Source organism: Arachis hypogaea, chromosome 14 (assembly GCF_003086295.3).
Source record: "Arachis hypogaea cultivar Tifrunner chromosome 14, arahy.Tifrunner.gnm2.J5K5, whole genome shotgun sequence".
NCBI classification, from domain to species: domain Eukaryota; kingdom Viridiplantae; phylum Streptophyta; class Magnoliopsida; order Fabales; family Fabaceae; genus Arachis; species Arachis hypogaea.
The window spans coordinates 2,437,314-2,464,857 of record NC_092049.1 but is presented as its reverse complement, the minus strand read 5'-3'; the positions used below and the strand labels follow the sequence as shown (position 1 = coordinate 2,464,857).

The 27,544-nt window shown below is 32.4% G+C and overlaps 3 protein-coding genes across 3 annotated transcripts; 2 read left to right on the top strand and 1 right to left on the bottom strand.

Annotated features, from left to right (window-relative positions):
- The first annotated feature begins 1,796 nt into the window (after nt 1-1,796).
- Nucleotides 1,797-4,640, top strand: LOC112740936 (isoflavone 2'-hydroxylase). Its single transcript, XM_025789661.3, has 2 exons — nt 1,797-2,880; nt 3,895-4,640. The coding sequence occupies exons 1-2, from the start codon at nt 1,972-1,974 to the stop codon at nt 4,504-4,506; spliced, it is 1,521 nt and encodes a 506-aa protein (XP_025645446.1). The 5' UTR covers nt 1,797-1,971; the 3' UTR covers nt 4,507-4,640.
- A 4,344-nt stretch (nt 4,641-8,984) lies between these two features.
- Nucleotides 8,985-11,462, bottom strand: LOC112740549 (uncharacterized). Its single transcript, XM_025789212.1, has 5 exons — nt 11,402-11,462; nt 10,991-11,184; nt 10,616-10,675; nt 9,592-10,208; nt 8,985-9,477 (listed from the first exon to the last, which is right to left on the bottom strand). Exons 1-5 carry the CDS (start codon nt 11,460-11,462, stop codon nt 8,985-8,987), a joined length of 1,425 nt encoding a protein of 474 aa, XP_025644997.1.
- A 7,394-nt stretch (nt 11,463-18,856) lies between these two features.
- On the top strand, nt 18,857-19,279 carry LOC112740935 (cysteine proteinase inhibitor B). The gene has a single exon (XM_025789660.2). It carries the CDS (start codon nt 18,857-18,859, stop codon nt 19,277-19,279), a length of 423 nt encoding a protein of 140 aa, XP_025645445.1.
- The last annotated feature ends 8,265 nt before the right edge of the window (nt 19,280-27,544 follow it).

Genomic DNA, 27,544 nt, shown 5'->3' with positions numbered 1-27,544 from the left:
TTTATCTGGACTAATTTTAACAAAAATAAAACAATTTAATTAATTATATGTGTTAAATATTAATTATTAAAAAATATTTAAAAAAATATTTTAAATATCTTTATTCAAGTAGTTTCTAAAAATAAAACAAAAAAAAATAGATTTAAGTATATATATATATATTTTTTTGGTTTGTCTCGGCATTTCAGTACTTTTTCTATGCTGGATGAATTTTTTGCCAACAGCACCCGAGTCCCGAGCCATGTAAATTTGTCAAAGCACGCACATTGGGGATAAACCCCCCTTGCCTATTGGTTCTCTTGGATTCGATTGTAGTCCCATTGGACCTACTGATTTTTCATTAAGAGTTCCGCTAGGGAATTATAAGGATATTTATACAATGTGTACAATAGACTATTTATTTAGTCCAATATGAATTAAAAATAAAAATTATCCATAAAATAATGAATTTAAAAATTCTTATTCAGTTATTTCACATCAAATTTTAAATTTTTAAAAAATCCAGTTAGTTATTTCAAAAAAATAATCATCTAAAATTCTCCAATACTCTCTTCTTTTTTAAGCGGCGGTCACCCCACCTTCATCAATAATCATCCCATTTCACCATCGCTACTTGACTTGCCACACGCCACTCACCCTTAATAAAAATAACCATCTACTTAAAGATAAAAATAATCATCCGTATACCTAATGAATTGAACATCTAACATATTTTAATTATATATAACTAAACTCAATCCAATCAAAATAATCATCTACATACAAATAAAATAATCATCTGCATACCTACTAAAATGACCATCCTAAATTGACCATTAAAATAGAAGAAGATGAATAAACAGAAGAAACTATTATTGTGGTGAAACATAATTTTGAAGGACTAGTCATGACAAAAGCGGCACTGTTGTGAAGCATAGGGCTTAAATAATGAAAGAAGCTAACCATGCTTGGATCCGAAAAAGAAGAAGAGCATGGTGGTATCATCGGTGAGAAGAGGCTTGAAGAAATGGGAGAAAGCAAAGCCGGTTCGGAAGAGAGGCACGAAAATAGTGGCAACAACGTTAGGCCGAGCGTCAGAGGGAGGTGAGGACGGTATCGGTGGGAGGATGCAGCGGCCTCGGTATGACCAGCGAGAAATTTAGTGACGCGAGGTGAGAACCGGAGAAGATGACGGTGAATTTTGGACGTGTATTAGAGGTTACTGTAAGATTAGAATATGATGCACGGACACTGACACGGACACGGGACATGCCAACACGGAAATTTTAAAATCTTAGATGACACGGGGACACGCATATATATAAAATATAAAGTATTTTTTAGATAAATTGTAATAATATTTTGATATTTTATTGATATTAAAATATAAATTAAAATTTTTAATTATTTTTAATGTCTTATTTTAACTATGTCAAGTATTTAAAATATTTTTTGTTTTAATAAATAATAATATATACTATATTTAAATTTATTTTAAGAATATATGTTAAGAATAAGACTGGACATGCGGACATGTGATGGTATTTAGGTGTGTCCAGACGTATCCGGAGAATAATTTTTTATTTTTTTATTAAGACACGGTTGAACACAGTAGACACGCGTGTCGAATGAGTGTCGTGTCCGAAATATGTCCGTGCTTCATAAGAAATAACCATACATAGCGTGAATAAATTTAAATACTAATCTTAATTTTCAAATTTTAAAATTTAAAATTAAATAATTAATTAATGATCTAATTTTTAACTTTTATTTTATTTTTTTTTAATTTATTGTACACATTATGCACATTTAATATTGGTTCCAATACTTTCCCTTTCATTAATGAAACTCATACTTAGCCAAGAGACGTGGCCTTCTTAAGTAACATAAAAATGTTACCAAACAAGTACATATATTTAAATGGAAGGACGGCAAATTGGAAATAAGTAGCTGCAAAAAATCATCAAACTCATAAACCAAATTATAACAAGGATGGAGATCTTTTCCTTGTTATCATCATACTCTATCCTTCATCTTGCATTCTTTCTTTTCATCATCACCATCAGCATTAACCTTGTGCTCAAATTCCACCGACTAAGGTTGCCACCCGGTCCACCTTGCCTCCCCATAATAGGCAACCTCCACCATCTCAAGAGGCCTCTCCACCACACTCTCAAGTCCCTCTCCCAAAAGTATGGCCACGTCATCTCCCTCCGGTTCGGCTCCCGCCTTGTGGTTGTCGTCTCATCAGCCTCTGCTGCCGAAGAATGCTTCACCAAGAATGACGTCATCCTTGCCAATCGACCGCGCTTCCTCTCAGGGAAGTACGTCTTATATGACTCCACCACCCTCGGCTCCAGTTCCTACGGCGATCACTGGCGCAACCTCCGCCGCATCACCACCCTCCATGTCCTTTCCACCCAACGCATCAACGACTTGTGCTCCTCCCAAATCCGAAGAGATGAGATCATGACTCTCGTTCGGACCCTTGCAGCAGGTCATCATCATGATGACGACGACGACTTTTCTGAGGTGGAGCTGAGTTCCAAGTTCTACGAAATGACATTCAACAACATCATGAAGATGATCTCTGGTGGGAAGCACCACGATGTTGAAGAAGGGAAGGAGTTTAGAGCGGTAGTTACTGAGTTTTTGCAAGACTATGGGTCTAGCAACGTGAACGATTTCTTGGCGATACTTAGGGTTGTTGATTTCGGTGGTTTGAAGAAGCGGATCAGGAATATTGGTGAGAAAACTGACAGGTTCTTGAAAGGACTGATTGAAGAGCATCGTCGCAACAAGAAGGAGCAGGCTGAAGAGAACATGATAGATCATCTCCTAACTCTGCAACAATCGCAGCCCGATTACTACCCTGATCACATCATCAAAGGCCTTGCTTTGGTAAAATTAGTAGCACCACACACACAAGTTTTTTCTCATCTCCTTTCTCATTAAGTCATTAGCAATGAATAGATATAAAGTCGAAAAAAAATTTTAGAGCACTTTTTTTAAGTAATGTTTTTTAAGAGGTGAAAATACAGTCAATTTTAAGTGAAGATGATAGTTGAGAATTGTTAAATGATTTGACTAAATTTTTATCTAACTTATCAAAGTTGACTAATGATTTAAATAATTTGATTAAATTTTTATCTAACTACTTTCAGTTATCAAAAATTCAAAACCGAGCTAATGAGTAATAGCTCAAATGACATAGTCTCCCCATACTCAATTAAGAGGTTGTGGGTTCGAGTCTTATATCTTTGGTAAAAAAAAAAATTCAAAACCGACTCCACTGAGTTTTCACCTTTTTTAAAAGTATTGTTTAATAATAAAAAAAATTATTTTAATTTTAATAATATTTTTAAAATTAAAAATATTTGGTAACCAAAGAAAATCAGCCAAAAACAGCTATAAGTTGTCTTATTTAGTATTCATTAATTGTTGCGACAATTAATAAATGCTAAATAAGACAAGTTCTGGCTGTTTTTTTGTCTCCCTAGCATTACTTTTTCTACAAACTGAGAGATATAGTTTTCATCTTCACTTTAAATTTTTTCAAAAAAAAAATTCTTTATTTTCATCTCTATCCTTATCATATGGTGATTTTTGCTCCATCTCCTTCTCCTGCTCTCCGTTTCCATCTTCAGTTATTCCAACATACACTGCTCACGCTTCCAGATCCATACTGCCATTCCTAGACACACACCTACTCTAGCCTTAACTTCTTCTATTATATTTTATTGGATTTAATTTGCCAGATGCAAAAAGCTAAATTACTATTTAGCTTCTAACCTTTATTTAAATTTTAGTTTTATTTCTGATATTTGAAATATATTATTTTTGTTTTAAATATATTATTTTATATTGCATTGCTTTTGGCTCCATTTTAACTAATTAAGTTGATTTGCGTTGTAGAACATGTTTCTTGCTGGAACTGACACATCAGCAGTGACTTTAGAATGGGCAATGTCATGTTTACTGAACCATCAAGATGTAATGAAGAAGGCGAGAGATGAAATGGAAAAGCATGTAGGTCAAGACCGTTTGTTAGAAGAGTCAGATCTTCCAAAACTTTCATATCTCAAAAACATCATTTACGAGACTCTTCGATTGTATGCTCCTGGCCCTTTGCTACTCCCACACTTATCCTCAGATGATTGCACTATTGGGGGATACAGAGTTCCACGAGATACCATAGTGTTGACCAATGCATGGCATATCAATAGAGATCCTCAAACTTGGTGCGATGCTACATGTTTTAAGCCTGAGAGGTTTGAGAAAGAAGGAGAGTTAGAAAAATTAATTGTGTTTGGGAAGGGAAGGAGAGCTTGTCCGGGAGAAGCCTTGGCTTTGCGGACTATTAGCTTCACTTTGGGAGTATTAATTCAGTGCTTTGATTGGAAACGAATTGGTGATAAGGAGATTGATATGAGGGAGAAAATTGGATTTATGTTGTCAAGGTTAGTCTCATTAAAGGCCATGTGCAAACCACGTCCACTCATCGTCAACTATTTAATGCAGAAGTAATTAATTTGCTATAATAAGTCCTAAATTTAGGCTGAAATAATTACTTAATTAGGCATAAATTTGACCCACATGAGTTTCGTCAGAAAATAATTTAAAAATGAAAAAAAAAATAGTGTTATGCACACATATTGTAATATGGTGTGTTATGCAAAATTATGGATCTATTTATAGTCTTGCAAAACGTAACCTGCGTTGTATTAGTAACAAAAAAAAATTTAAAACCAAAACGCAACATGCGTTTTAACGTAAGAAGAAAAAAAGAAAAAAAATCCCAAGCGGAATTGGCTAGGCATACTACTACTATTATTATTATTATTATTATTATTAAGTTTAATTGTTCTGTTCATCTTTATAGTTTTATTAAATTCTTAATTACATCTTTATATTTTTTTTAAATTAGATCCTTACATTGCTTTAACTTTGTAATTAAATTCTTCTTAATGTAAAAAATATTAGAATTAACTGAATATTTCTTCCTAAATTAAAGATATTTATAATTAAAAACTTAATTAAATATTTGACCGTATGTATTTTGGTAAAAATATTATGTTAATTTTAACATTTTTAATATAAAAATGACGTAATTACAAAATTAAAAGCAATATAAGAACCCAATTAAAAAAAAAAACTTAATTAAAAATTTAATAAAATTATAAGAACCAATAGAATAATTAAACTTTATTATTAGTATTAATTGTAATTACTATTATTAAATACTACTATTATTATTATATATTATTGTTATGTGCATTATTATTATTATTATTATTATTACTATTAAATGGAACTGTATATTTATTATTGTTATGATTATTCACCGTTTTAGTTATATTATTGTTACTATTAGTTAATATTAGAAATAATAGTACTATTAATATTATTATATTATTATTAGATTATTAGTATTAGCACTTCTGTTATTGTTATTATTATTTGAGAGAACGTAATCTGCGTTTTGATTATTATTAAAAAATAGTAAAATGCAAAATGTAACCTACGTTTTTGCGGGTTTTATTTCAAAAAAATTTTAAAAATAAAACGCAATCTATGTTTTATGTTATACAAAAAAAAAAAAAAAAAAAAAGAAAAAGATAAAAACATAAAATGTAACTTGTGATTTGTATTAACATCATAGCAATATAAATATTGTATAAACATTCATTTTATTGTATAATATTAATATTTTTTTTCATATATAAAAAGATGAGCCGAGTTTCGTATGTAAATTACATATAAAATTCATTTGGATAAAAATATACACAAAACGCAAGTAGTACTTACACATACATATATGAATAATCCTTAATAAAATTTATGTACTTGCTTTTAGTATATCAGAGAAGGTTAATTATATGGAGGTAGATTAGGCAGACTAAAGTAGAATTTATAATTTAATTTCCTTACAGCATGATCAGTATATATACATACTCATTCCATATGTGTGTACCCTTGAGTGATCATTACGGTGAAGAATTCGTGAAGTTTTAAAAGTGGGAGTGAAAATATATATAGAAGAATATAAGGAATTAAGTGTCTAATCAATCAAAATTCAAACAATTTAATTAATTATAATTATTTTAATTTTTTTGTTAAATCATAATTTGAATAAGTTATTCTTTATATATAAGTATTTTTCTATACAAGTCATATAAGTCATTTATATTTATGCGTTTTTATTATTTTTTCCGTGCTTCCTTTTCTTCTTTTTCTTCTTTTTTTTTTTGTGTCTCTTATTCTTTTTCTTTTTGTAATTTTTTTTCTTGTTATCATTGTCATCACACCACCTCTTTCTTCTCTTTCTCTTCCTCTTTCTTTTTTCATTAGAATTTATTCTCCTCCTTTCATTAGTAGTAGTGTTGCAGTAATAAGGGTAAATATGATATTTAGTTAAGATTAATATGTCTTGTACATTATTACCAAACATAACAAAAAAAAATTGTATATTTTGTGTCTATGTCTTACTGTGTATTTGTGTCTATGTATTTGTGTCTCAAAGACACTATCCAAACACTACTTAGAACACAACTCATTTAATGCATATAAAAATAACAATATTTTACTAGTTTTTTTTAAATAATAACATCCTTGTTGATACTAGTATCATTTTAAATATTATATCCAATACAAATTTTAATTTCAAATCAGTTTAATTAGTATAAAAATCAAAATTAATACTTAAAAAATAGCTTATTAAAATTGCTCTAAAACTAAAAGTCTAAAACTATATATATTGTATTGTAAAAAAATAGAATTATATGACAATTCAAACATACAATTGTTCTCGTCGACCTTTTATTTTTAAGAAGATTAATGGTTAAATTATTCTACCAAATTTTTACGATTTTATAAAATTTATAATTAAATTTTCATAATTTAAAAATTTTTAATTAACTTTTTATATTATTTTTAATTTTATAATTAAATATTTATTGTGTCAAAAATATTAAAATTAATAGAATATTTTAAAAATAAGAAAATGTTTAAATTTAGAGATTTAGTCCTTAAATTTACTGTGCTTTCACTGATATTACTGCTAAAATTATCTCGATTTGTTGACTTCTCGTAGATTTGAGTGTTTCTCTGTCATCTCCAACCGATATTTTTTGTGACAATCGCAGCGCTATTCATATTGCGCATGATGATGTGTTTCATAAATTCACCAAACACATTGAGATTAATTATCATTTTGTCCGGCAACCTCTCTTTATTGATGTTGTTTGCCTCGTCACTGTTGGAACGGATCAGACAGTTAACATCTTCGCGAAGACCATCATTTTATTCGTTTTTGGACTCTAGTATTCAAACTCAATATGGTCTCTTTAACTCCGACTTGGGTTTGAGGAAAATGTTAGAGAATAATTAAGATTAATTAAGATTAATTAGTGTCATTTATATTTATATAGAATATCTGTATATTAATTATAGAATTATATTATTACTTTAATTCTTCTAACACCTATATATACTCTTATCTATTATACCTTTTGAACATATAATAATCAAAAATACTATTTGTACATTAAAATCAGCCACAAATATATTTGTGTATAAATAATGTGTGGTTTATTTTATTTTTAATATGTATTTATATTTCAACATATCTTTTATACTGATAACTAATTTTGATAGCTGATTTTAGTGTACACATAACATAACTCTATAATAATATATTATTTAAATTATTCTCTTGTTTCTAACCGTACACATATGTCACAGGCTAACATTTTTCTAGAAATAATTACTAACATAAACAAATATATTAACTAAAATATGAATGTATATTATATTTAATAATTTAATCGAATATTTTAAATTATTTAACAAATTTTAACTATAATTTTTGAATAGTTATTACCAAGGTTGCGAGAACCGGATTGGTCAATAAACCGATGAAGTTACTGGTTCAATGGTTCACTGGTTCTATCGGGGTTCAACCAGGATTCAACCGGTTTAATTAAATATTAAATAAAATTATTAAAAAACCTAAAAATAATTTTAAATATATAAATTCAATAATTTCTAACTTAATAAAATTTAAAATTTCACATAATAAATTATTCATAACTTAAAATTAGAGGTTCACAAACAACTTCAAACATCAAAGTTTATAACTAAACAAAAAAAACCCACATAATGACAAACCCATAATGTTCTACATTCAAAAGAAACAATTACTAGCAAGTTTTCAACTAATCAAAGGTACAACTCATCAAAAATCATAATTATCATTAAGTGTTCCAATATCTCCATCATAAACAGGTAATCCAAAGCCATCATCATCAGAAGTACCACCAAAAGAAGCTGTATTTGAAGAATCAGCGACATCAGGCAAATCCACATCAACTTCCACATCTCCATCTAATAAAATAAAATAAAAAACCAAGAAAAAATTAAAGTTATAACTTTACAACAGATATCTTTAGTAAATGAAACAAGTTTTGCTATTTCAATCACCTTTAGGATATGAAGGCATAGCATTATCCGTGTATATTAAATTTTCAATGCCTTCGATGCCTCCGTTAGTAAATTCAGGATCATCTTCATCCGCCATTACCCATAAATCTACTGTGTCAATGCTTTAAATGTCAATTGGATCATAATTCTTCTTCTTGCGATGCATTCTAGATTGAAGGTGTAGATTATAAGTCACATAAACAATGTCACTTAGCCTTTGATGCTCTAATCGGTTCCTCCTCTTTGAATGGATTTGTTCAAAGAGGCTTCAGTTCCTCTCACATCCGGATGATGAAGATGTTTGATGAAGAAGACGAATTGCCATTTTTTGCAAGTTAGGAGCACTCCCACCATGTAGCCTCCACCATTCACCTACCAAGATATGAAAGTCAAACATCAATTCTCTCATTCAATATTTAAAAAACCTTCAAAGTAAATTGAACATAGAAATATAATAACTTACCAGGTTCAAGTCTCTTAATTGCTTTCAAAGCAATTTCCCTTCCAAAACTTCCTTTTCGATCTCAATAGAATTGTATCTCTTGCATTGCGGCAACTGAGTCATCGCAAAGAGTTTCAATATCAAATAAATCAAGCAAAGATTTCAAGATATTTGGCTTCTCAACAAACCCTTCACTATAGAAGAAATCTGGATTCAAAAAGTATGCTGCTGCATGGAGGTCACGCTTCAAATGCTTATCCCACCGCATTTTCAAGATACTTGTATAAGGTGTGTATGCAAATTTTCTATTTCTAAACATTGTCTTGATAGCAATTTTGACTCTTTGCATGCCCTCATACACGATACCCAGAGAAAGTTTCTCATCAGCATCAACAAGTCTCAATAACTTAATAAGAGGACCAACAAGCATAACGGTAGTAATACAATCCTCCCAAAATTTACTATCCAAGATAATTGAGCTAACCATCTTCCCATTAACACTCTTGAATAATTTATGAGAAGTGAAATATTTGTCTACCACCAATGATTGCAAGTCTTCTTTATGATCATATATACTTTTCAAAGTAATGAAAACAGTAGCAAAACGTGTAACTCCTGGTCAAACAATTTCTTTCCAATCTTTTCTTTTTCTAAGCCATGACAAGAAAATCATATGATTGTAAACAAACGCAGTCACTTTTGAAGCATGAGAGGCAATGTCAGCTATGTGAGGAATACTTGCTATGTCTTTCAAAATAAGATTTATGCAGTGAACAGCACAAGGAGACCAAAAAATGTTTGGATACTTTTCATGAATGAGTTTTCCAGCAGATACATAATTCGTAGCATTATCAGTAACCACATGCACAATGTTACTAGACCCAACCCACTCAATAACCTCAGCAAACAATTTAAACAAGGTATCGACAGTTTTTATCATATCAGAAGCATCAACAGACTTAACAAATGACATACCAGCAGGATAATAAACTAGAAAATTATTTAATGTACGCTGCCTTTGATCAGTCCAGCCATCTGCCATCAGTGTACAACCAGTGCTTTTCCACGAGCTCCTATAGCCTTCAACAAGCAACTGACACTCCTTCTTAAGATCGGCCAGCAAATGAACTCTCATTTCATCATATGACGGTCCCTTGAAACCAGGTCCAATTGCAGCAACGCCGTCCAAGGCAGGTTGAAAGTAAGACGATTGAATTGCATTGAATGAAATCCGTGCATCAATGATCCATCTTGCAAGCCCCAAGCCAAGACACTTTTCAAAGTTGGTTGAGAGCCTGGCGTAGTCCTTCACTTAAAATAACTTCCAATTGGAGTAGCAGCAATCGCTCTTCTCTTTCCTTTGTCTCCCATTGTTGCAGGAGCCGGAGGTTGTACAGGATTAGACGCTTCACACTCTTCTTCCGCTTGTGTTTCACTTTCCACATCATAACAATTAGCTGTAAATTTTCTTTTTTCTGCCTTATTTTTTTTGTTTTCCTCCAAAAGCCTTTTGAATTAAAGTTCAACATCTTCAGTTACTTCGTTACAAACTTTAATTTGTCCAGGAATTTTTGCAAGATGATATTTCATTCTATATATCCCCCTCCATTGTAAGTATTTAAGCAGAAAATACATGTATATTGAGCTTTGTTATTTTTGTCATACTTCACTGTAAAATATTGTCAAGCTGGATCAGATTTTCCTCTGGTGAACCAGTTTGAGAATCTTGAACAGCATTATCTTGTGGCTGTGGTTACTTTGTGATTGTTCCATCTGTAACAATCAGAAAATCACAGACCAGAAAATAACTTCAGAAAACCATGAACAAATAAATAATTTAGCAACCAAAATCATGAAGTAGCAAACAAATTCATCATGAACAACTAACCTCAGAAAATCAAAAACCAGAATCATGAAGCAGCAAACAAATTCATCATGAACAAATAACCTCAGAAAATCAAAAAACAAAATCATGAATCCAGCAAAACAGATAACAAATAAATCAAAATCGCAAACAAATAAATAAAATCAAGCACAGAAAATCAGAAGGCGGAGAGGAGGAATAACTGAATAAGAACAGAGTATTACCGGCGGCGAGTAACGGCGACGAAAGAGGAGGCGAGCTCCGCAACGAAATAGGACGCGGTGGTGGTTGCGGTGGTCAACGTCGTTGCTGCTGTGGCTGCGGGATGCGGTGGCGATGGCGGTGGGCTGCGAGGAGGATGGTGGTGGCGATGCGACTGCGAAGAGGGGAGATTCCTCTACTGGCTTCTGGGTGATTTCTGATTAGTGATTAGGGCTTTGTTAAACGTCTAGCCTTTCTTTTCTTTTCTTTTTTTTTTTTTAAAGAGGCAATACGACGCCGTTTAGTACTTTTATTTTCAAACCAAAAACCGCTAAAAAACATAACAGTTTTTCCGGTTCACCGATTAACCACTGATTTGACCGTTTTTTTATCGATTTTTTGTCAAAACAGTTTCTAACCTTACTCGGACTGACTAGGTAATCGGTTCCGATTATTTCGATTGAACCGGCCGATCCAATTCGGTTTCAGGACCATGGTTATTACCTTTTCTAGAATGAATGAAATACAGCAGGTAAATTTTCGGCTAGTGGACATGTGCATGCATGCTCCAAACGTGGCACTCTCTCAAGCAAATAGTGGCTTATCTGTCAGTCCCTCCTAAAATCAGCAAATTAACGATTTTGCACAGCGGCGCCCACTTTTATTTAGCTTATCTCATACTAGTATACTACCATCATTTATTTTTATTTTTTAAAGAAGAAAAATATTAGAAATTATTAAATTAGAAAATATTTTAACCATACAGACTAATTAACTTTGAAAAATTAAATTTCATTTTCTAAATTAATTAAATACTTTGTACATAAATTAAGTGTAATATCATTAATTAATTAACAAGTAGAAGTATAATAAGAAGGAAAAGAGTCACGAAGGTTTCTCTTATCCACTGATAATACTAAAGAAGTAGCTAAATTACAAAATATCAACCATTAAATTGTTTGGGAGAGTAAAAATATTTGAGAGAAAAAAATATGGAAAAGTCTAGTAGGCAATAATTTTGTTAAATTTTAACCAGCATATAATTAGTAAAGAAAAGTGAATTATTGGATGAAATTTCACACTAATTTCACATCATTAAAATCATCATTAATAACTATTTGATAGTTACAAATTACAAAAATTACTGCCCCTAACATTCTTCAAAAAAATATTTATATTGGCCATGGATTATGGATCATATATATGGGCCGTGGTACGAGTTATATGACACTGACAAGAGTAGCAGGATTACCATCACCATCTCCAAAGTGGCAACAGCCAGCATTTTCTCTCTCTCTCTCTCTCTGCCCATCCCTCCATCAGACCATCAGAATCCAAGAAGATAACTCTACTCAATACCGTCAAAACTAGCTCACGACTCAAGAGTCATAACAAAATAATTCACATAAAAAATATATATATTTTTTTAAAGATTTAATATATAATTTAAAATATGTGAAATTATTTATTTTAAAATTTTATATAATGTCTAATTAATACGAAGATGGGAAATGCTAGTTGTACAATACTAATCAGCCTTTAATCAGATTTAAATAATATTTAATTATTTTTTTAGTGTAACATGTTCCTATTTTGTAGATATATATCTATAATTAGATTTTAATTTAAATTTAAATTTTAAAACCTACCCACTTCATTGGTAGTTACGGTGACTTTGCTTTACTTTCGTAACTTCACGTAACAGATACAGTTTTTTAAATTCCTTATTCTACGGGATATTCACACGCATTAGTGAATCCTAAACCAAAACGAACGCTGCCAGTTGAATTCTCCATCTCGTCTTCATTGATGAAGACCATCACCACCTTCCAGCTGAAGCACTCTCTCATTTTGCATTGGTGAAAGGTATCATTATTTTCCACACATGTATTGATGTAATTTGTTAAGAAATATCATGTTCAATATTTTTAATTATATTTTAATTTAAACATAAAAATACTCTGCTGATTTTTTTTTGGTGACTCAAAAAAAAATCAGCAGAGTATTTTTATGTTTAAATTAAAACATAAATTGGAACAAGGTTGATCTTATTTAATTTTATTAATAAAGTTGTTGCAAATAAAGTACTTTCTACGTAAGTAGTTTGAGCAAAGAAGCAAAAAAAAATTTGGAGTTTAAGAGAGAAGATGTAGTTGATATGATCATAAAAATTCTGTTGTTATTTATCAATTATAACACATGATAGTATGATATTTTATTCAAAATATTTTTAAAACACATCCAAAATCAGACTAACTTTAAATATTTAAATAATACAATTAATCTTTTGATTTTTTATTCGATCAAATGAATATAATATTTATTATTTAAATTATCAGTTAAATCTTTTTCGATACTTATTAGTTTTCAAAATTATTATAATCAACAATTAATTTAAAATTGTGTTGTTATTTTTCGATTATAACATATCTGATAGTATGATATTTTATACAAAATGTTTTTAAAACACATCCAAAATCAGTCAACTTTAATAATACAATATAAATGTTAATAATACAATTATGAATGGTTGAATATAATTATATACATAAACTAAAATATTTTCAATTGTAGTTTCTTTTTCAATTGTATCACATCTAAAATATTAAGTTATACAAAAAATATTTTTAAAACACATCTAAAATTATGAAGTTATACAGAAAATATAAAATCATAAATCTAAAATCTAAATTTAAACATTAAAAAATAATTGTAACACATCTAAAATTATGAAGTTATACAGAAAATATTTTTGAAACATATCCAAAATCATAAATCTAAAATCTAAATTTAAACATTAAAAAATAATTGTAACACATCTAAAATTATGAAATTATACAGAAAATATTTTTAAAACACATCCAAAATCATAAATCTAAAATTTAAATTTAAACATTAAAAAGACAGCGTTGTAAATGAGCGCCGAAAAGGAGGAAGGCAGCGTTGAGGATGAGCGCGGAAGAGGAAGGTGGCACGGATAAACGACAGCGGAGGATGACTTCTCGATGTGCACCTCTGAGTTTTTCATGTGCGCCTCTGGATTTTCAACATGGCGCAAACGTGACTTCTCTGCTTCTTTGAGTGTTTTGTACGAGTTTAATTAATAATTTGATAGTTTAAGGTTTATTTTATAATTTTAAAATCAAAATTTTGAATTTTGAATAATTTGATTTTTAGATATGTATTTAAATTATAATATATTAATAATTAAATATATTAAATCTAAACAGAAATTTTAAATATATTAAATTTTAAATTTCAGTTTTTTTAGATTGTATTTTGAATGTGTATTTAATTTTAAAAAGATAGTAAATCTATTCATAATTTTTAGTTATGTTTGTTTTAATTTTTTTTAATTATTGTAATAAAAAATTGAATGTTATACTATTTTTAAAGGATACCTAGTTGAACCGTACGAAGATATATGTTTAACAATTTTAGTGGATTGATATAGTTACTGATCTACTTTTTGTATTTATGTTTTTATTATTATTGTTTAAGAAAATAATTAATGTCAGATTATAGTAGTCAAGATGCGTGACAAGTTCTTAATGGCACAGACAATCTAGGAAAGAACAAAAACAAAAGGAGAGACAAAAAATGGAGTAAGAGACTAATCCAAGTATTCTAAATCTTCTTATGTAAAGATTTACGATGTTTCATTTATAATATAACTTAAATATTTTAAATAAAAATAACTACTCTAAATACTTCTAAACATAGATTAAGGTCTAATTTAATAAAGAATTATACTCCAACCGCACGAGCGTTTTTCTCGTACAAATATTTATTATAAGTCATTTATATTCACGCATTTCGTACTGTTATTACACATTTTTTTCTTTTTTATTATCATCGTTATCAACACCACTTCTTTTTGCTCCTCCTGTTCCTCCTTTTTTCATTGAAATTTTTTTTCTTCTTTTCTTTTTTTCTTTCTCCTCCATTATAAGTTATCTTGTTGTTAAAGATAATGGATAATTCAGATTTAGATTGTCAATTGAACCAGAACAAAATTGATTATTGTTTTGAATCCAATCAAGTGGACGAGGTGTGGTTCAATTCAAAAGAAAAAAAATGTAGCATTAAAGGAAATATTTTTCTGTATTTACAGCAAATTTGGGTGTAACACGAAGATATTTGGATGTAAAACGAAGATATTTAGGTGTATTTTTATTCTGTTAAGTTTTATATAATTCAAAACTATTCTTCTTCCTCCTACTCATCTTTTGCTGTTTTTTTTTTTCTTATTCATCTTTTTCTTTTTGTTTTACCTTCTCAAGTTTCTTCTTGTTTTACTCTTTTAACAAAAATAAAAACAAAAAAATCAAACAAAGAAGAAGAAGAGACACATAATGCTACAAAATTACTTGAAAGATGCTGAACTTACATTCATTTAACTAAAAGACATAAAGAAATAAGGAAAAAAATACAGTATTAGAGGAAACATTTTTCTGTATTTGCAACAAATTTGGGTGTAACACGAAGATATTTGGGTGTATTTTTATTCTGATAAGTTCTGCATAATTCAAAACTCTTCCTCTTTTTCCTTCTCATCTTCTACTACTTCTTCTTCATATTCTTATTTCATATTCTCATAATTCTTCCTGGGAGGAAAAAAAAAAATACATAATGTTGTAAAATCAATAGAAAAAGAAAGAGGAAAAAAATGCAGCAACAACAACAGTAATAAAAAAACAACGATGAAGATGAAATAAACACGTGAAGAAAAGGGAGAAGAAACGCAAAGAAAAAGGAGAAACGCGAAGAAGGGGAAGAAAGTCAAAGAAAAAGGAGAAAAAGGAAGAGGAGGAGGAGGAGGAGGAACGCGAAGCGCACTATGGAAACCATTGTGTAGCGCGCGTGTTGATATGCTCATATGGGTGAACGTTCTTTTTGTTGGGTTTGGTCCAAAATGACTTGTATATGTAGTACTTCTCTTTAATAAAATTGTTTAAAAAGTGTTTGTATTTTTTAAAAAAGTAAAAATATTTTATTTTATGTTTAGAAAATAAAAACTATTATGTGATTGTATTAATAAGAGGTTAAAAATACTTTTAAAATTAAAAGCATCTTGCAATATAATTTTTAAAGTTAGTTTGCTTATAATTCTATATATTTATAAATATTTATATTTATCATTAATTAATTATTGATGTCAATTTCTATTTATGGTCAAATTTTTTTTTTATTTTTTTATATTTATTATAGTCATTTTAAATTTAAAATTTATTTTATCAAATATAATTATTTTTATTTATACATTAGAACTACTTTTTAAAAAAGTATCTCTTAAAAATTTATTTTGATTAATTAATTCTAAAAAATATTAAAATTTTAGTATATTTTTAAGTATAAACAATTTTTTGGTATAGGTAACCAACTCTATATCCATTCAAATGAAACTAACTTTTTTAAAAATCTGGTTTTTTAACTAAAAAAAAAATACTAGATTTATACTAAAAAAAATACACCCTTTTCATTTTCCATCCTCTCACATCGCGACCTTCATCTCCAACTTCTCTTGCTACGACATCATGTCCTCTGATCTCCCTCCAACCTTTCTCGTCGCGTCGCCATCCCCTCCTGGCCTTCCACTGTCGTCGTACCTCTCCTTTCCAACTCTACTCGCAGTGACGTCGCATCCTCACCTTTTGCGTTGCAAATCGCCCCTCTCCTTCAACCCTTAGCTTCTTGTCGCAGAGCCGCCCCTTCTTCTTTCATCTCCTCTCTCCCTGTTGGCTGTCATCCCGTGGAAGTCTTCTTGCTGTGAAATTATATGATCGTTTTTAAAGTCCTCTTGTTGTGACATACGATATTTTTTCTTGTAGGTTTTGGATGATTTTTTTACTTGTTTTTTATGTTTTTTTTTTCTATGTTTTGAATGTATTTGTTTATATATTTGGATGTTTTTATATGCGTCTTCTTTTTAGGTTTTGGATGATTATTTTAATAGTTTTAGATAGATATTTCTTTTTTTAGTTTTTGGATGTTTTTTTTTTCAATAATTTTAGATGTCTCATTTTGTTAGATTTTGAATTTTTTAAAATGAATATGGATATTTATTTTTTGTTGGGTTTTGGATGTTTCTTTTTGTTACGTTTGGAGTTTCTTTTTATTATATTTTGGATATTTTTTATAATGATTTTAGATGTTTGTTTTTATTTGATTTTTAGATTTTAGATGTTTCTTTCATATTTTAAATTCTTTTATTTGGTTTTAGATATTTTTCGTAATGATTTAAATTTATGTTTTCTCCAAAGAGAAAATTAAAAATAAAGTTGTGTGGATTTAAGTTTTCTTTAAAAGAAATGCTAGATGACTATTATAATTTATTATTTTTTATTATCAATTAAACATCAATGTTTAAAAGTATAGAATAAAATATGTTATTGAATTACTAAGTTAAAAAAATAGACTAAAAAAATTAAATTAATAACTAAATAATAATAAAAAATAATAAATTTGGATGACCTTTTAATATTTTTTTTTATTGAACTTCTTTTGAACTCTATATATTAATTGCAACCCTAGTTGCTTTGGTAGCAAAGTTGTTCAATATTGAAAAACTCCAGAGAGTTTACATTAGCATATAAATATAGGAAAAATATAGGTAATTAACAATATTTTTGAATAGAGGCCTGCTATATATATAAGTCTTTTTGGCTTACAAGTCTTATAAGTTGGCACAAGTCCAACAAAACACACGCATTACACTCCCACATTCAAGAGTAAATAAACGTACGTTATTCAACAACTTCATGTTTTCAAAGCGCGCTACTCACTATGCATTATGAACGACTCTTCTTCTTCTTCCTCCATGAAAACGAGTTTCTTGTCAAATTTGAAGATAATGGAATTTCAGAAATACACGCAAACGATTACAGAAATACACCCAAAGGATTACAGAAATACACCCAAACGGTTACAGAAATTCACCCAAAGGATTACAAAACTACACCCAAAAGATTTAAGAAATACACCCAAAATTCGTTGAAGTACACGTTATGCATAATTCAGAACTCTTTCTCTTTCTCCTCCTCATCTTCTGCTACTTCTTCTTCTTCAAAAACGATTTCAGAATTTGATGTCAAAAAATAATGGAAATCGAGAATAACGAAGAAAGAAAACAGAGAGAAAAGCACGTAAATGAAGAAGGAGAAAGAGAAGGTAAGAAACAAAAGAAAAGAAGAAGAAGAAGAGGAAGAGGAAGAAGAACGTGCAGCAAAAAGAAGAAGAAGGTGCAGTGAAAATGTGCAATAAAGGTTCGAAGCGTGTTAATATAAATGACTTATAAAGACTTGTATAAAAAAACACTTATATGTGGAGAATTATTTTTTTGAATAATATGTGAACAATATGAATTAATAAGATTAAAAGAGTAAATTAATCTTAAATTTAATTAGTAATATTAAATTAGGATGTAATATATTTTTATTTGATTGATAATTATTTATGTTGTTTAAGATGGTCCCCGTAAATATATTTCAATGTTCAGAAACATTTTCCCCTTCATCACATAATCACATGCAAAACTCCAAAGAAGTTCGTGCCTCCCTCCCAGTGATGACCGAGACCATAGTTTTTGTTTCCCATAACATACGCGGCACACCGTCCGTTTTCCCTTCTCTTCCATTTCCACCTAATCTCATCTCTCAATTATTGGTTCTTCCCACTACTTACGTGTCCAAACCAAACCCACCTCCCTCCAAACTCAAACCACACTATATATACCGCCATCCTCTTCCCCTTTTTATTCACAACACAACACAACACAACACAACACACTTTCTCTCACTGAGCTACTAAAACAGTAAAACTCTTCATAAACAACCAAAACGGCAAAAGCCTCTGCGTTTTGCTTTCTTGATTTTGTGTTCTTTCAAAATATGGCGGCGGTGACACTTACAATCCTCTTCACCTCCCTCTGCCTCCTTTCTACAGCGTCTTGCCGGACGATGGTCGGCCGGGCTACGGAGATTGCCGACGTGAAAGCGAACAAGGAGGTGCAGGAGCTAGGGAAGTTCGCGGTGGAGAAATACAACGAGGGTTTGAGGCTATGGCAGATTTCCTTTAATGGCGGTGAGGAAGATCACGGTCAAGAGAAGCTGCAGTTTGGGGAGGTGGTGGAGGCAAAGCAACAAGTGGTGTCAGGGATGAAGTACTACTTGAAGATTTCGGCCACCACGAAGAGGGAGAATGGCGTTCCAAAGATGTTCAATTCGGTGGTGGTGGTAAAGCCATGGTTGCGTTCCAAGGAGCTCCTCCATTTTGGTCCTTATTCCACTAGCTCCTCCTCCCACTCCCAGTGAGGATGATTTGTATATAATCATGCTTAGCTGCAATATTAGGTTTGGTAAATTTTTTAGGTGAGGTGTTTATCTCATGAAAACCAAACCGGTAGTAGAATTATTGTAGCTGTTGGTTTAGTGGTTTAAATGTTGAATTATGGTTCAACCGGAATAATCGAATTGTAATAAAATTAATATATAAAAATAAAAATATATTCAAACAATATAAATATATTTTAATGTATAAATTTAAAAAAAATTACGAAAATTGAAAGTGCAGTACCAATCTAAGTCTTATAATCCTATGCAATTATAACACGAGTCATATACAAAATGAAATATCAAATATTCAATTTATATATGTATAAGATTCATGATATTTTATTTTATATGTCATAGAAGGATAAAGATAACCACACATAAATATATTTGTTAGTATAATTATATCTTAATTTTTTTATTTAAAAGTAGTATATTTTATATTTTTTAATTTTTAATATATATTTAATTAACGTGCCCTCTAGGGTTTAGTAACGTGCTCTACTAGGGCTTTTGGAAAAATCTTAATTTTTAAATTCTGAGTTAGTCATTGACTTTGTTTAATATGGTAAACACCATTGACCATGGGAAGCCAAGCTTAACCTGCAGTACAACAGCAGGGGCATTCTTTAAATGAGGAGGAAGAGATAATAGGATTTGATGATGCAGATATTAGAACAGAGATTGATAAATGCTCGAGAAGCTTGATGGGTAGAGTAATGGCTGATCGATCGTTTAGTGCAGGGATTATGAAATCTGCAATGTACGTAATTTGGGGCCATCCTAAAGGGTTTAAGGTGCAAAGTCATGGGGATAATATTTTTTAATTATATTTTGATAATGAAATTGACGCAGTAAGAGTGGAGAATGGTGCATCATGGCTATTCAAAAATTTCATTATCAATATAAGAGGATGGAAACAGGGTGAAACGCTGGAAGATAAGGATTTTGCTAATGTCCCTATTTGGATTTAATTATGGGGATTACCGGAATATTGCAAAATAAAGGAGTTAGGGAGGAAGATCGGAAGGGCATATGGGGATGTGATCGATTCAGACCTCTTTCAAATGCGCTAGAGAGAAGAGAAAGTTTTTAAAGTACAAGTTCAGATGGATGTAACGAAGCCGCTAAGGAGAATTATTAAGGTGGTAGGGCCAAACCAAAAAGTGATTGAACTGCAGCTAATGTATGAGAGAATAGAAACTTTCTACAATTATTGTGGTTTTATTGGCCATGATGTTAAAAACTATAACGAACAAGTGAAAGCGGCTTTTGAAAGAGAGGTAGAGGAGGAGAGATGGGGGAATGGCTACGAGCAGAGCTAGCGGGTAGAAGAATTGGAGATCAGAAAGAGAGTGGCAATCTTAGAACTATGAGTAAAGAGAGAGGGGGAGGATCCAAATCTAAAAATCCAACTCCTATCAATTTACTTAAAGGATTGGCCAATCTCTCTGTTAAAGGGGATCGGAGGACATGGGAGGAAGAAGAGGAGGAGAAAGTTCAGAGTATGGCAGCGGCTATAGTCGTTACTGGTTAGGAAGGAGGAAAGCAGGGGAGAGTAGAATCTCAGCTCGGAAAAGACTGCAGACAACTTTAGTGGTGATAACAAGCTGCCATGTGGAAGTCATGAAGAAAGCCTGCAACAACAATGTGAATCGAATGAGATAAGTGTAGAAACTCTGAATAAAGATAGGAAGTAATCATTGAAGAAACTATCTCGTAAAGCTCAAACAGCAAAAATAATTTTGGGGATTAAAAGAAGTGCTGAAGGAAAGATGAAGGAAGTGGGGAAGAAGAAGATGTGTCCAGTTGAATTGATTGTTGCTGGAATGGGAGAGGGTGCCAGCCTACAAGAGGCACCTAGGTGCCCATGAAGATGATGATGTGGAACTGTCGGGGTTCGAGAAAACCCCTAACGGTTCACAACATGAAAGGGTTGTGCACGGCCCATTCCCCCGAGGTAGTGTTTCTGTGTGAAACAAAAAACACTACCTCGAATGTGGAGCGAGTGATGAACACCATAGGTTTTAAAAACCTATTTTGTGTCGAACCTAGAGGACGAGCGGGTGGAATGCTGGTGGGGTGGAAGTAGGAAGTGGAATTACAAATAAAGGGTCATGGGAGTTCTATATTCACTTCAGTATGATAGATCCCAAAGAGCAGAGAATCTGAAAAGTGATAGGCGTTCATTTACATACAAAGGAGAGCCAGAGAGAGGACCAGTTTCAAGCTATTTTGGATATTATTGCATTAGCTAGTGAGCACATAGTGGTGATGGGACTTTAATGCAATCAAGGCATACCATGAAAAGGAAGGCGGGCACATAAAATCTGCATCATCAATTAGAAGCTTCAATAATTTTATTAATGAGGATGGGTTGGTTAACTTGGGGGTATGAGGGACCCAAATTCACTTGGTCAAACAAGCATTTTGGGGATAATTTCATTAAAGAAAGGTTGGACCGGATGTTAAGTTCAAGCACTTGGAGAGAAGTTTACCCAAGAGGTTTGGTGGCACACCTTAATGACACAGGTTTAGATCATAAACCTTTGCTGTTGGTTTCCGATTCAGATGCCCCAAAGCCTAAGAGAAGGTTTCAATTTCAGGAGAGATGGTGTGATAAGGAGGAGGTAGTGGCACTGGTAAAAGATACCTAGACGATGGAATGTGATGGCTCTCCAATGTTCAAACTCCAGCAAAAACTTAAAAGGTGTCGACATGCTTTAGTTAACTGGCAGCGCACAACCACCCTTAATTCGCAGTCAGAAATTAAGTTTATTAAGGAACGACTAGATGAGGAAACAGAAAAAGGAAGTAGGGTAGATGGTAATACAATACGACAATTGGAGGAGGAGCTAGAAGGAGCATATCTGATGGAAGAACGTTACTAGAAGGAAAAAGCTAAAGTTCAGTGGCTGAAATGGGGAGACAATAACACCAAGTATTTTCACTTTAAGTTTCAGATTCGGAACCGTAAGAACTGTATCAATATTCTGGAGCATAGTTGTCAGAACCGAACCAGTAAAGTTACTGGGTCACTGGGTTATTGGTTCAACTGGTGGGTCACTGGTCGAACCGATTAACCCGGTATAATTAAATAATTATGTAAAATTTAATTATTTTTTCTTTATTATAAGTACTTTTATTTTGTTTTTATAAAAATTATTATCATTTTTAAATTTTAATACTTTAATAATTAATTTATATTTATTGTATTATTATATTATTATAAGTAAAAACTTACATACAGTTAATTTTCATGTGAAGTTGATATTTAAAAACAGTTAGATGATTTGACAAGTTTAACTAAATATCATCTAACGATTTTCAACTATCAACTTCATATGAAGACAACTGCATGTGAGTCTTTACCTATTATTATATACTACAAGTATTTATTGAAAAAATAATATTAATAGATATCATATAATCATGAAAAGAAAAAATAAATTATGATTAATATTTTTTTTTATTTATATTTTTAAAATATATATATATATAATAAAATTTATAGTTAAATAAAATATAATTGATTTAAAAATGAGTGACTTTAAAATTAAAATTAATTGAATATACGTAAAATAAAAAATTGCTATATGTATTATAATTTGGATATATGTTAGTAAGAAGCAATGTAGCTTGGTGGTATAATTGTCTTTCTTGCAACCCAGATGCATCGTAGCTTCGCCTTCAATTGGGCCCGAGCGGTTCGGTCCGGTTCGGTTTCATTGGATTTGACCGGTTTTGGCTGGTTCATTTTGGTTCAACTGGTTCATTCTAGTTCTCTGTCTTGAACGGTCTTAACTTTGGACCGGACCGGTATAGGGTCCGATTTATCGGTTTTTCAGTCGAATCGGCCGGTCCGGTCTGGTTTTAATAACTATATTCTGGAGAATGAGAATGGAGAAAGCAGATTAGATGCACAAGGTATAGCAGAGATTGCTTAAACATTTTTTGAGGTTCTATTCACTTCATCCAACTCAATTAATTCAGACGATTCAATACAAGATATGCTAGTGAAAATAGATAACAACACTAATTGAAAACTAACAAGACCTCTTTCAGAAGAGGAGATCAAGAAAGCAGTTTTCTCCAACAACCCCTTCTCCGCCCCAGGTGATGATGGTTTTACTGTAAAGTTCTTTCAATTTTTTTGGCATGATATAAAAATTGATGTTATTAGTATTGTAACTAGTTTTTTCTCCGGAGGCCACATGCTAAGGGCCTTTAATCATACATGTAAACCCTGTAAAATTAGCGAATAATTAACTAATAAATTAAATTTTAATAAAATAAATTAGAAATGTAAAGTTTATATTAAAATAGATAGAGCTAATTAAAACAAGAATTTTGACACTAATTTTAAAGAATTTGGCCCAAAATTAGGCCGAACTGGCCGAGTCGAGCGAACTGGGCGCAAAATAGGCCCAATGGCCCAATCCAACCTAAACAAACACTAAAGGAATCCAACCCTTCCTTCCTTCCTTCCATTTTCACGCTGCAACAATTTGGGAAGGGGAAGAACATGTAAACTTTCCATAACCCTAACCTCCACTTCTAACTACCATATCTTGCTAATCCGAGCTCCGATCGCCGCACCATTTATGGCCACGCGACCACCGCGTTGAGCTCTACGATTTTACAGGAACAATTTCATAGGTAATTCTCATCTCTCATCACAACCTTTCATTCTCTTGAATTTTTGAAAATTTGGGGCTTTGGTCATTGAAATTCAATGTCTTGATGTTTAGGTTCAAATTAACTTGAGAAAAATATTCACTCTTGCTTGTGTGATGCTTGGAAAAGGTGAGGATCATCAATCCTAGTTAATTTCTTGATTTAGTATGTTAAATATTGAGTTTGGATGTATATGTGTTAATGTATATATGAATTAGGTTTGTGTATATGTAATTGGAGCTTGAATTGTGGACATTGGTGATTGGTGGAAGTTTGGGTTGGTGTTAGAGCTGGAATTGTGGTGAGAGGACTTGCTTCTTGCCTTGTGGGTTGCCTTGGACAAAACGTGAAAATCGGCCAAGGTATGGTTTAGGTTTCACGTATTTAATATATAAGGTTCTGTGAAAACTTAGGCTAGGTGGCCATAGGATAGGCTGAAACGTATGAGTATATTTAATGCTTAGTCACTTTGATGAGAATTGTGATATGAGTTTGGTGCTTGTTGGATGAACTATGAATGATGAATTGATGATGCTATGTGTATGCATATATGTGTTGAATTGGTGAAATGATATCCTATTGATGTCTTGAGAGGTTGAAGTATGATGTTGTTATGGTAGGATTGTGAAGATTGTTGTGATATTGATGAAGATATGTTGTTTTGATGATTATAAGTGTGATGAGTTGAGTTGAAGTGAGTTTTTAAAAGAAAGTGGAGGTTTTGAGGTTTTGTAAAAACTGGTTTTTGTCCGAACTTCGGCAAGGCAGAACTCAGCTTCCGGATCTCCAAATCGTTTCAAATTTGTTTTATATGAAAATTGGGTTCGTGAAGTTTATGTCGTTCGAAGAACGGAAGAAAGAAGATTTAAAACGGAAAAGTTATGCGCGTCAGAAGTTAGGATTAAAAAGTTGGAATTCTGCAGTTTTTCAAACTTATGTAAATTTTTGGAAAGACGTACGCCCACGCGTGCGCGTGGCATGGAAATTTTGCGCACGCATACACTCCATTCGCAGATTGTCGCCACTGCATCCTCCCCATGCGTACGCGGAACAGCCTATGCGTACGCGTGACATGGGGTGCTTGCGTACGCGAAACTCCCATGCGCATTTGTGTGCTTCTGTTAGGCGCCCATGCGTACGCGTCTTGGCCAAAAAGAGGCTTGTGCGTACGCACACCCCTGTTTTCAGCAAATCATTATTTTGTGTTTCAAAGCTGAATTTTGAACCTCCAAACCTCTGTTTTCACCATTTTTAGCCCCAGAACATAATGATAGGCCTAGTAATAACTTGGAGCTAGGTAATAGAGGTAACTTAGGAGTGAAGTAAAGGTTAAAATTGATGAGTATATGAGGAGAATGTGTATGCATGAAAGGAGATATGATGCCATGGCTATGATAAATAATTATGTAATGAATATTAATGGTTATGAATATTATGCGGCTTATGAATTTAATGTTATCTAAGATATGAGTTTTTCCTGAGTACAGAACCGTGGCTTGCCACCACATGTTCCAGGTTGAGACTCGATACTCTGTTGACCCTACGTTGTAAGGGTGACCGGGAATGTATAAATTCCCGGGAATGGATATCCCCCATTGAGTAAGTTATATATGAATGTATGAATTATGAATGAAATGAGAAAAAGCTATGCATAGACTCATGGGGATGCGCGAAGAGGGACAGTCCAAGGGTTTCATACTTGTCGGGTTGGCTTGATAATTGACAGATGAGCCTCATCAGCCATAGAACAGGCATACATCATGTGCATTCTGTTTGTTTGTTTGCTATGCCTTATTTGGGAATGCCTAATTGAATATATTATGTTAATTGTAATAATATCTACTTGCACTACTTGTCTCCTACCTGTGCTTGCAATTGTCTATTTGTCTGTCTTTGCAAATTCACTGGAGATGGAGGGATGGAAGAAAGGTGGACAGGTTGAGTGTTAAGATTAAGTTTAAGTTTAGTTTAGAATTTCCTAGATACCTACCCTCTTTTTATGGTTTCTGTTTAATACTTTTAAGCTTTTCAATCTGAGTGTCAGCGTTATAGGATTGCCTCTGGCATTCCCAGGACCTTATATCTTATGTGCGTGACATCTTTACCATGCTGAGAACTTCCGGTTCTCACCCCATACTGTGTTGTTATTTTTCAGATGCAGGTCGAGAGGCACCTTACTAGGCGTCTAGACTTCTGAAGCGGAGAGGTTTTTGGGTTCTTTTGTTGTTAGTTTATGTATATAAGTACTTAGCTTTCTCTCCGAATAACTTGTTTACTTTGTTCCTCTTAGAGGTTTAAGGAGAGTTAAGGTTTTATCTATGTATTTTGGGTTGATGGGAGATGTATATATGTATGTAAATATTCTCCGGCCAGCCTTGGCTTCGCAGGCTGAGTTAGGAGCTAGCTATTCTGTATCCTTGACTCTCTAATCTCACTTTCAGTTATTTATACCTATGATCTGTAGGTTTCTTAGCACGCAAGTAATTCTGTTTCCTGGCGTTGTGCTTCTATTTTTGCGATTTTGTTTCACCTGTTTTTCAAGGCTCCTAGTTTATTATATTCTTTCTGCTATTATATATATATAGAGGTAAATACCAAATCGGTACCCGAAAGATTCTGGCGCTGACAAAATGGTACCTTACTTTTGTTATTGACAAAATAGTCCCTAAAAGATTTTAAAATTTGACAAGGATGTCCCCAAGCTCGCCGGAGGAAATCTCCGGCAAACACAATGCTGACATGGCCACCGTATTTTGGTGACATGGCAAACCACCCCCCAAACCCTAGCCCTCCCTCCCCAATGCAGACTCCCCCTCCATCTCCCTCCCTATCGCAGCCCTCCCCTACCCAACAGAGCCCCCTCCCCTCCCCCTCCATCCCCATCGCAGCCCCCCAACACACTCCTCCCTTCCCTTTCTCTCCCCATCGCAGCCCCCTTCCCTTTCCCTCTCCATCGCTGCCCCCTTCCCTCTCCCTCCCATCGCAGATCATATAAAGGCACAGAGAGAAGCATGCACAACAGAACATAATCACAATTCAAATTACAATCTATCAATACCATTTATGTTTCTTTCCAAATGTATTACAATATTCCATCAATTACATTAAAAAAGAAGAAAAAGAAAAAATTCACTTACAAACCCCCCAAATTTCTTACCAAGATGATCATGTAAAGCACTCTTATCAATCCCTTGGTGATGGTAACTCTTGCAAACGGTAAAAAACGTTCTGCACCAACAATCCCACCAAATTCACAATGACCAACACACTCACAATAACCGTGAAAAACTGCAGAAACGAGTTCTGTGTATCAATTGCTATAATAAGCAAAACCAAGGAAATCACGAAGACAAAGTTACAGATGAATATCAAAAGCGTGACCCAGAGGTAAGTGATGAACAAACGCTTGAAGATTTTGGGATTGCAGAGATGGTGGAGGAAAAGGAGACAACTTTGTTGGTGTAGAGGAAAGTGACGGTAAAGACGGCGGCGGCGGTGGAGTGGAGAGAGAAGGCGAAGAGGAAGAAAAGGTAACAGATTTCTGGGATGTTCAGGAATTGTAGCTCCTTT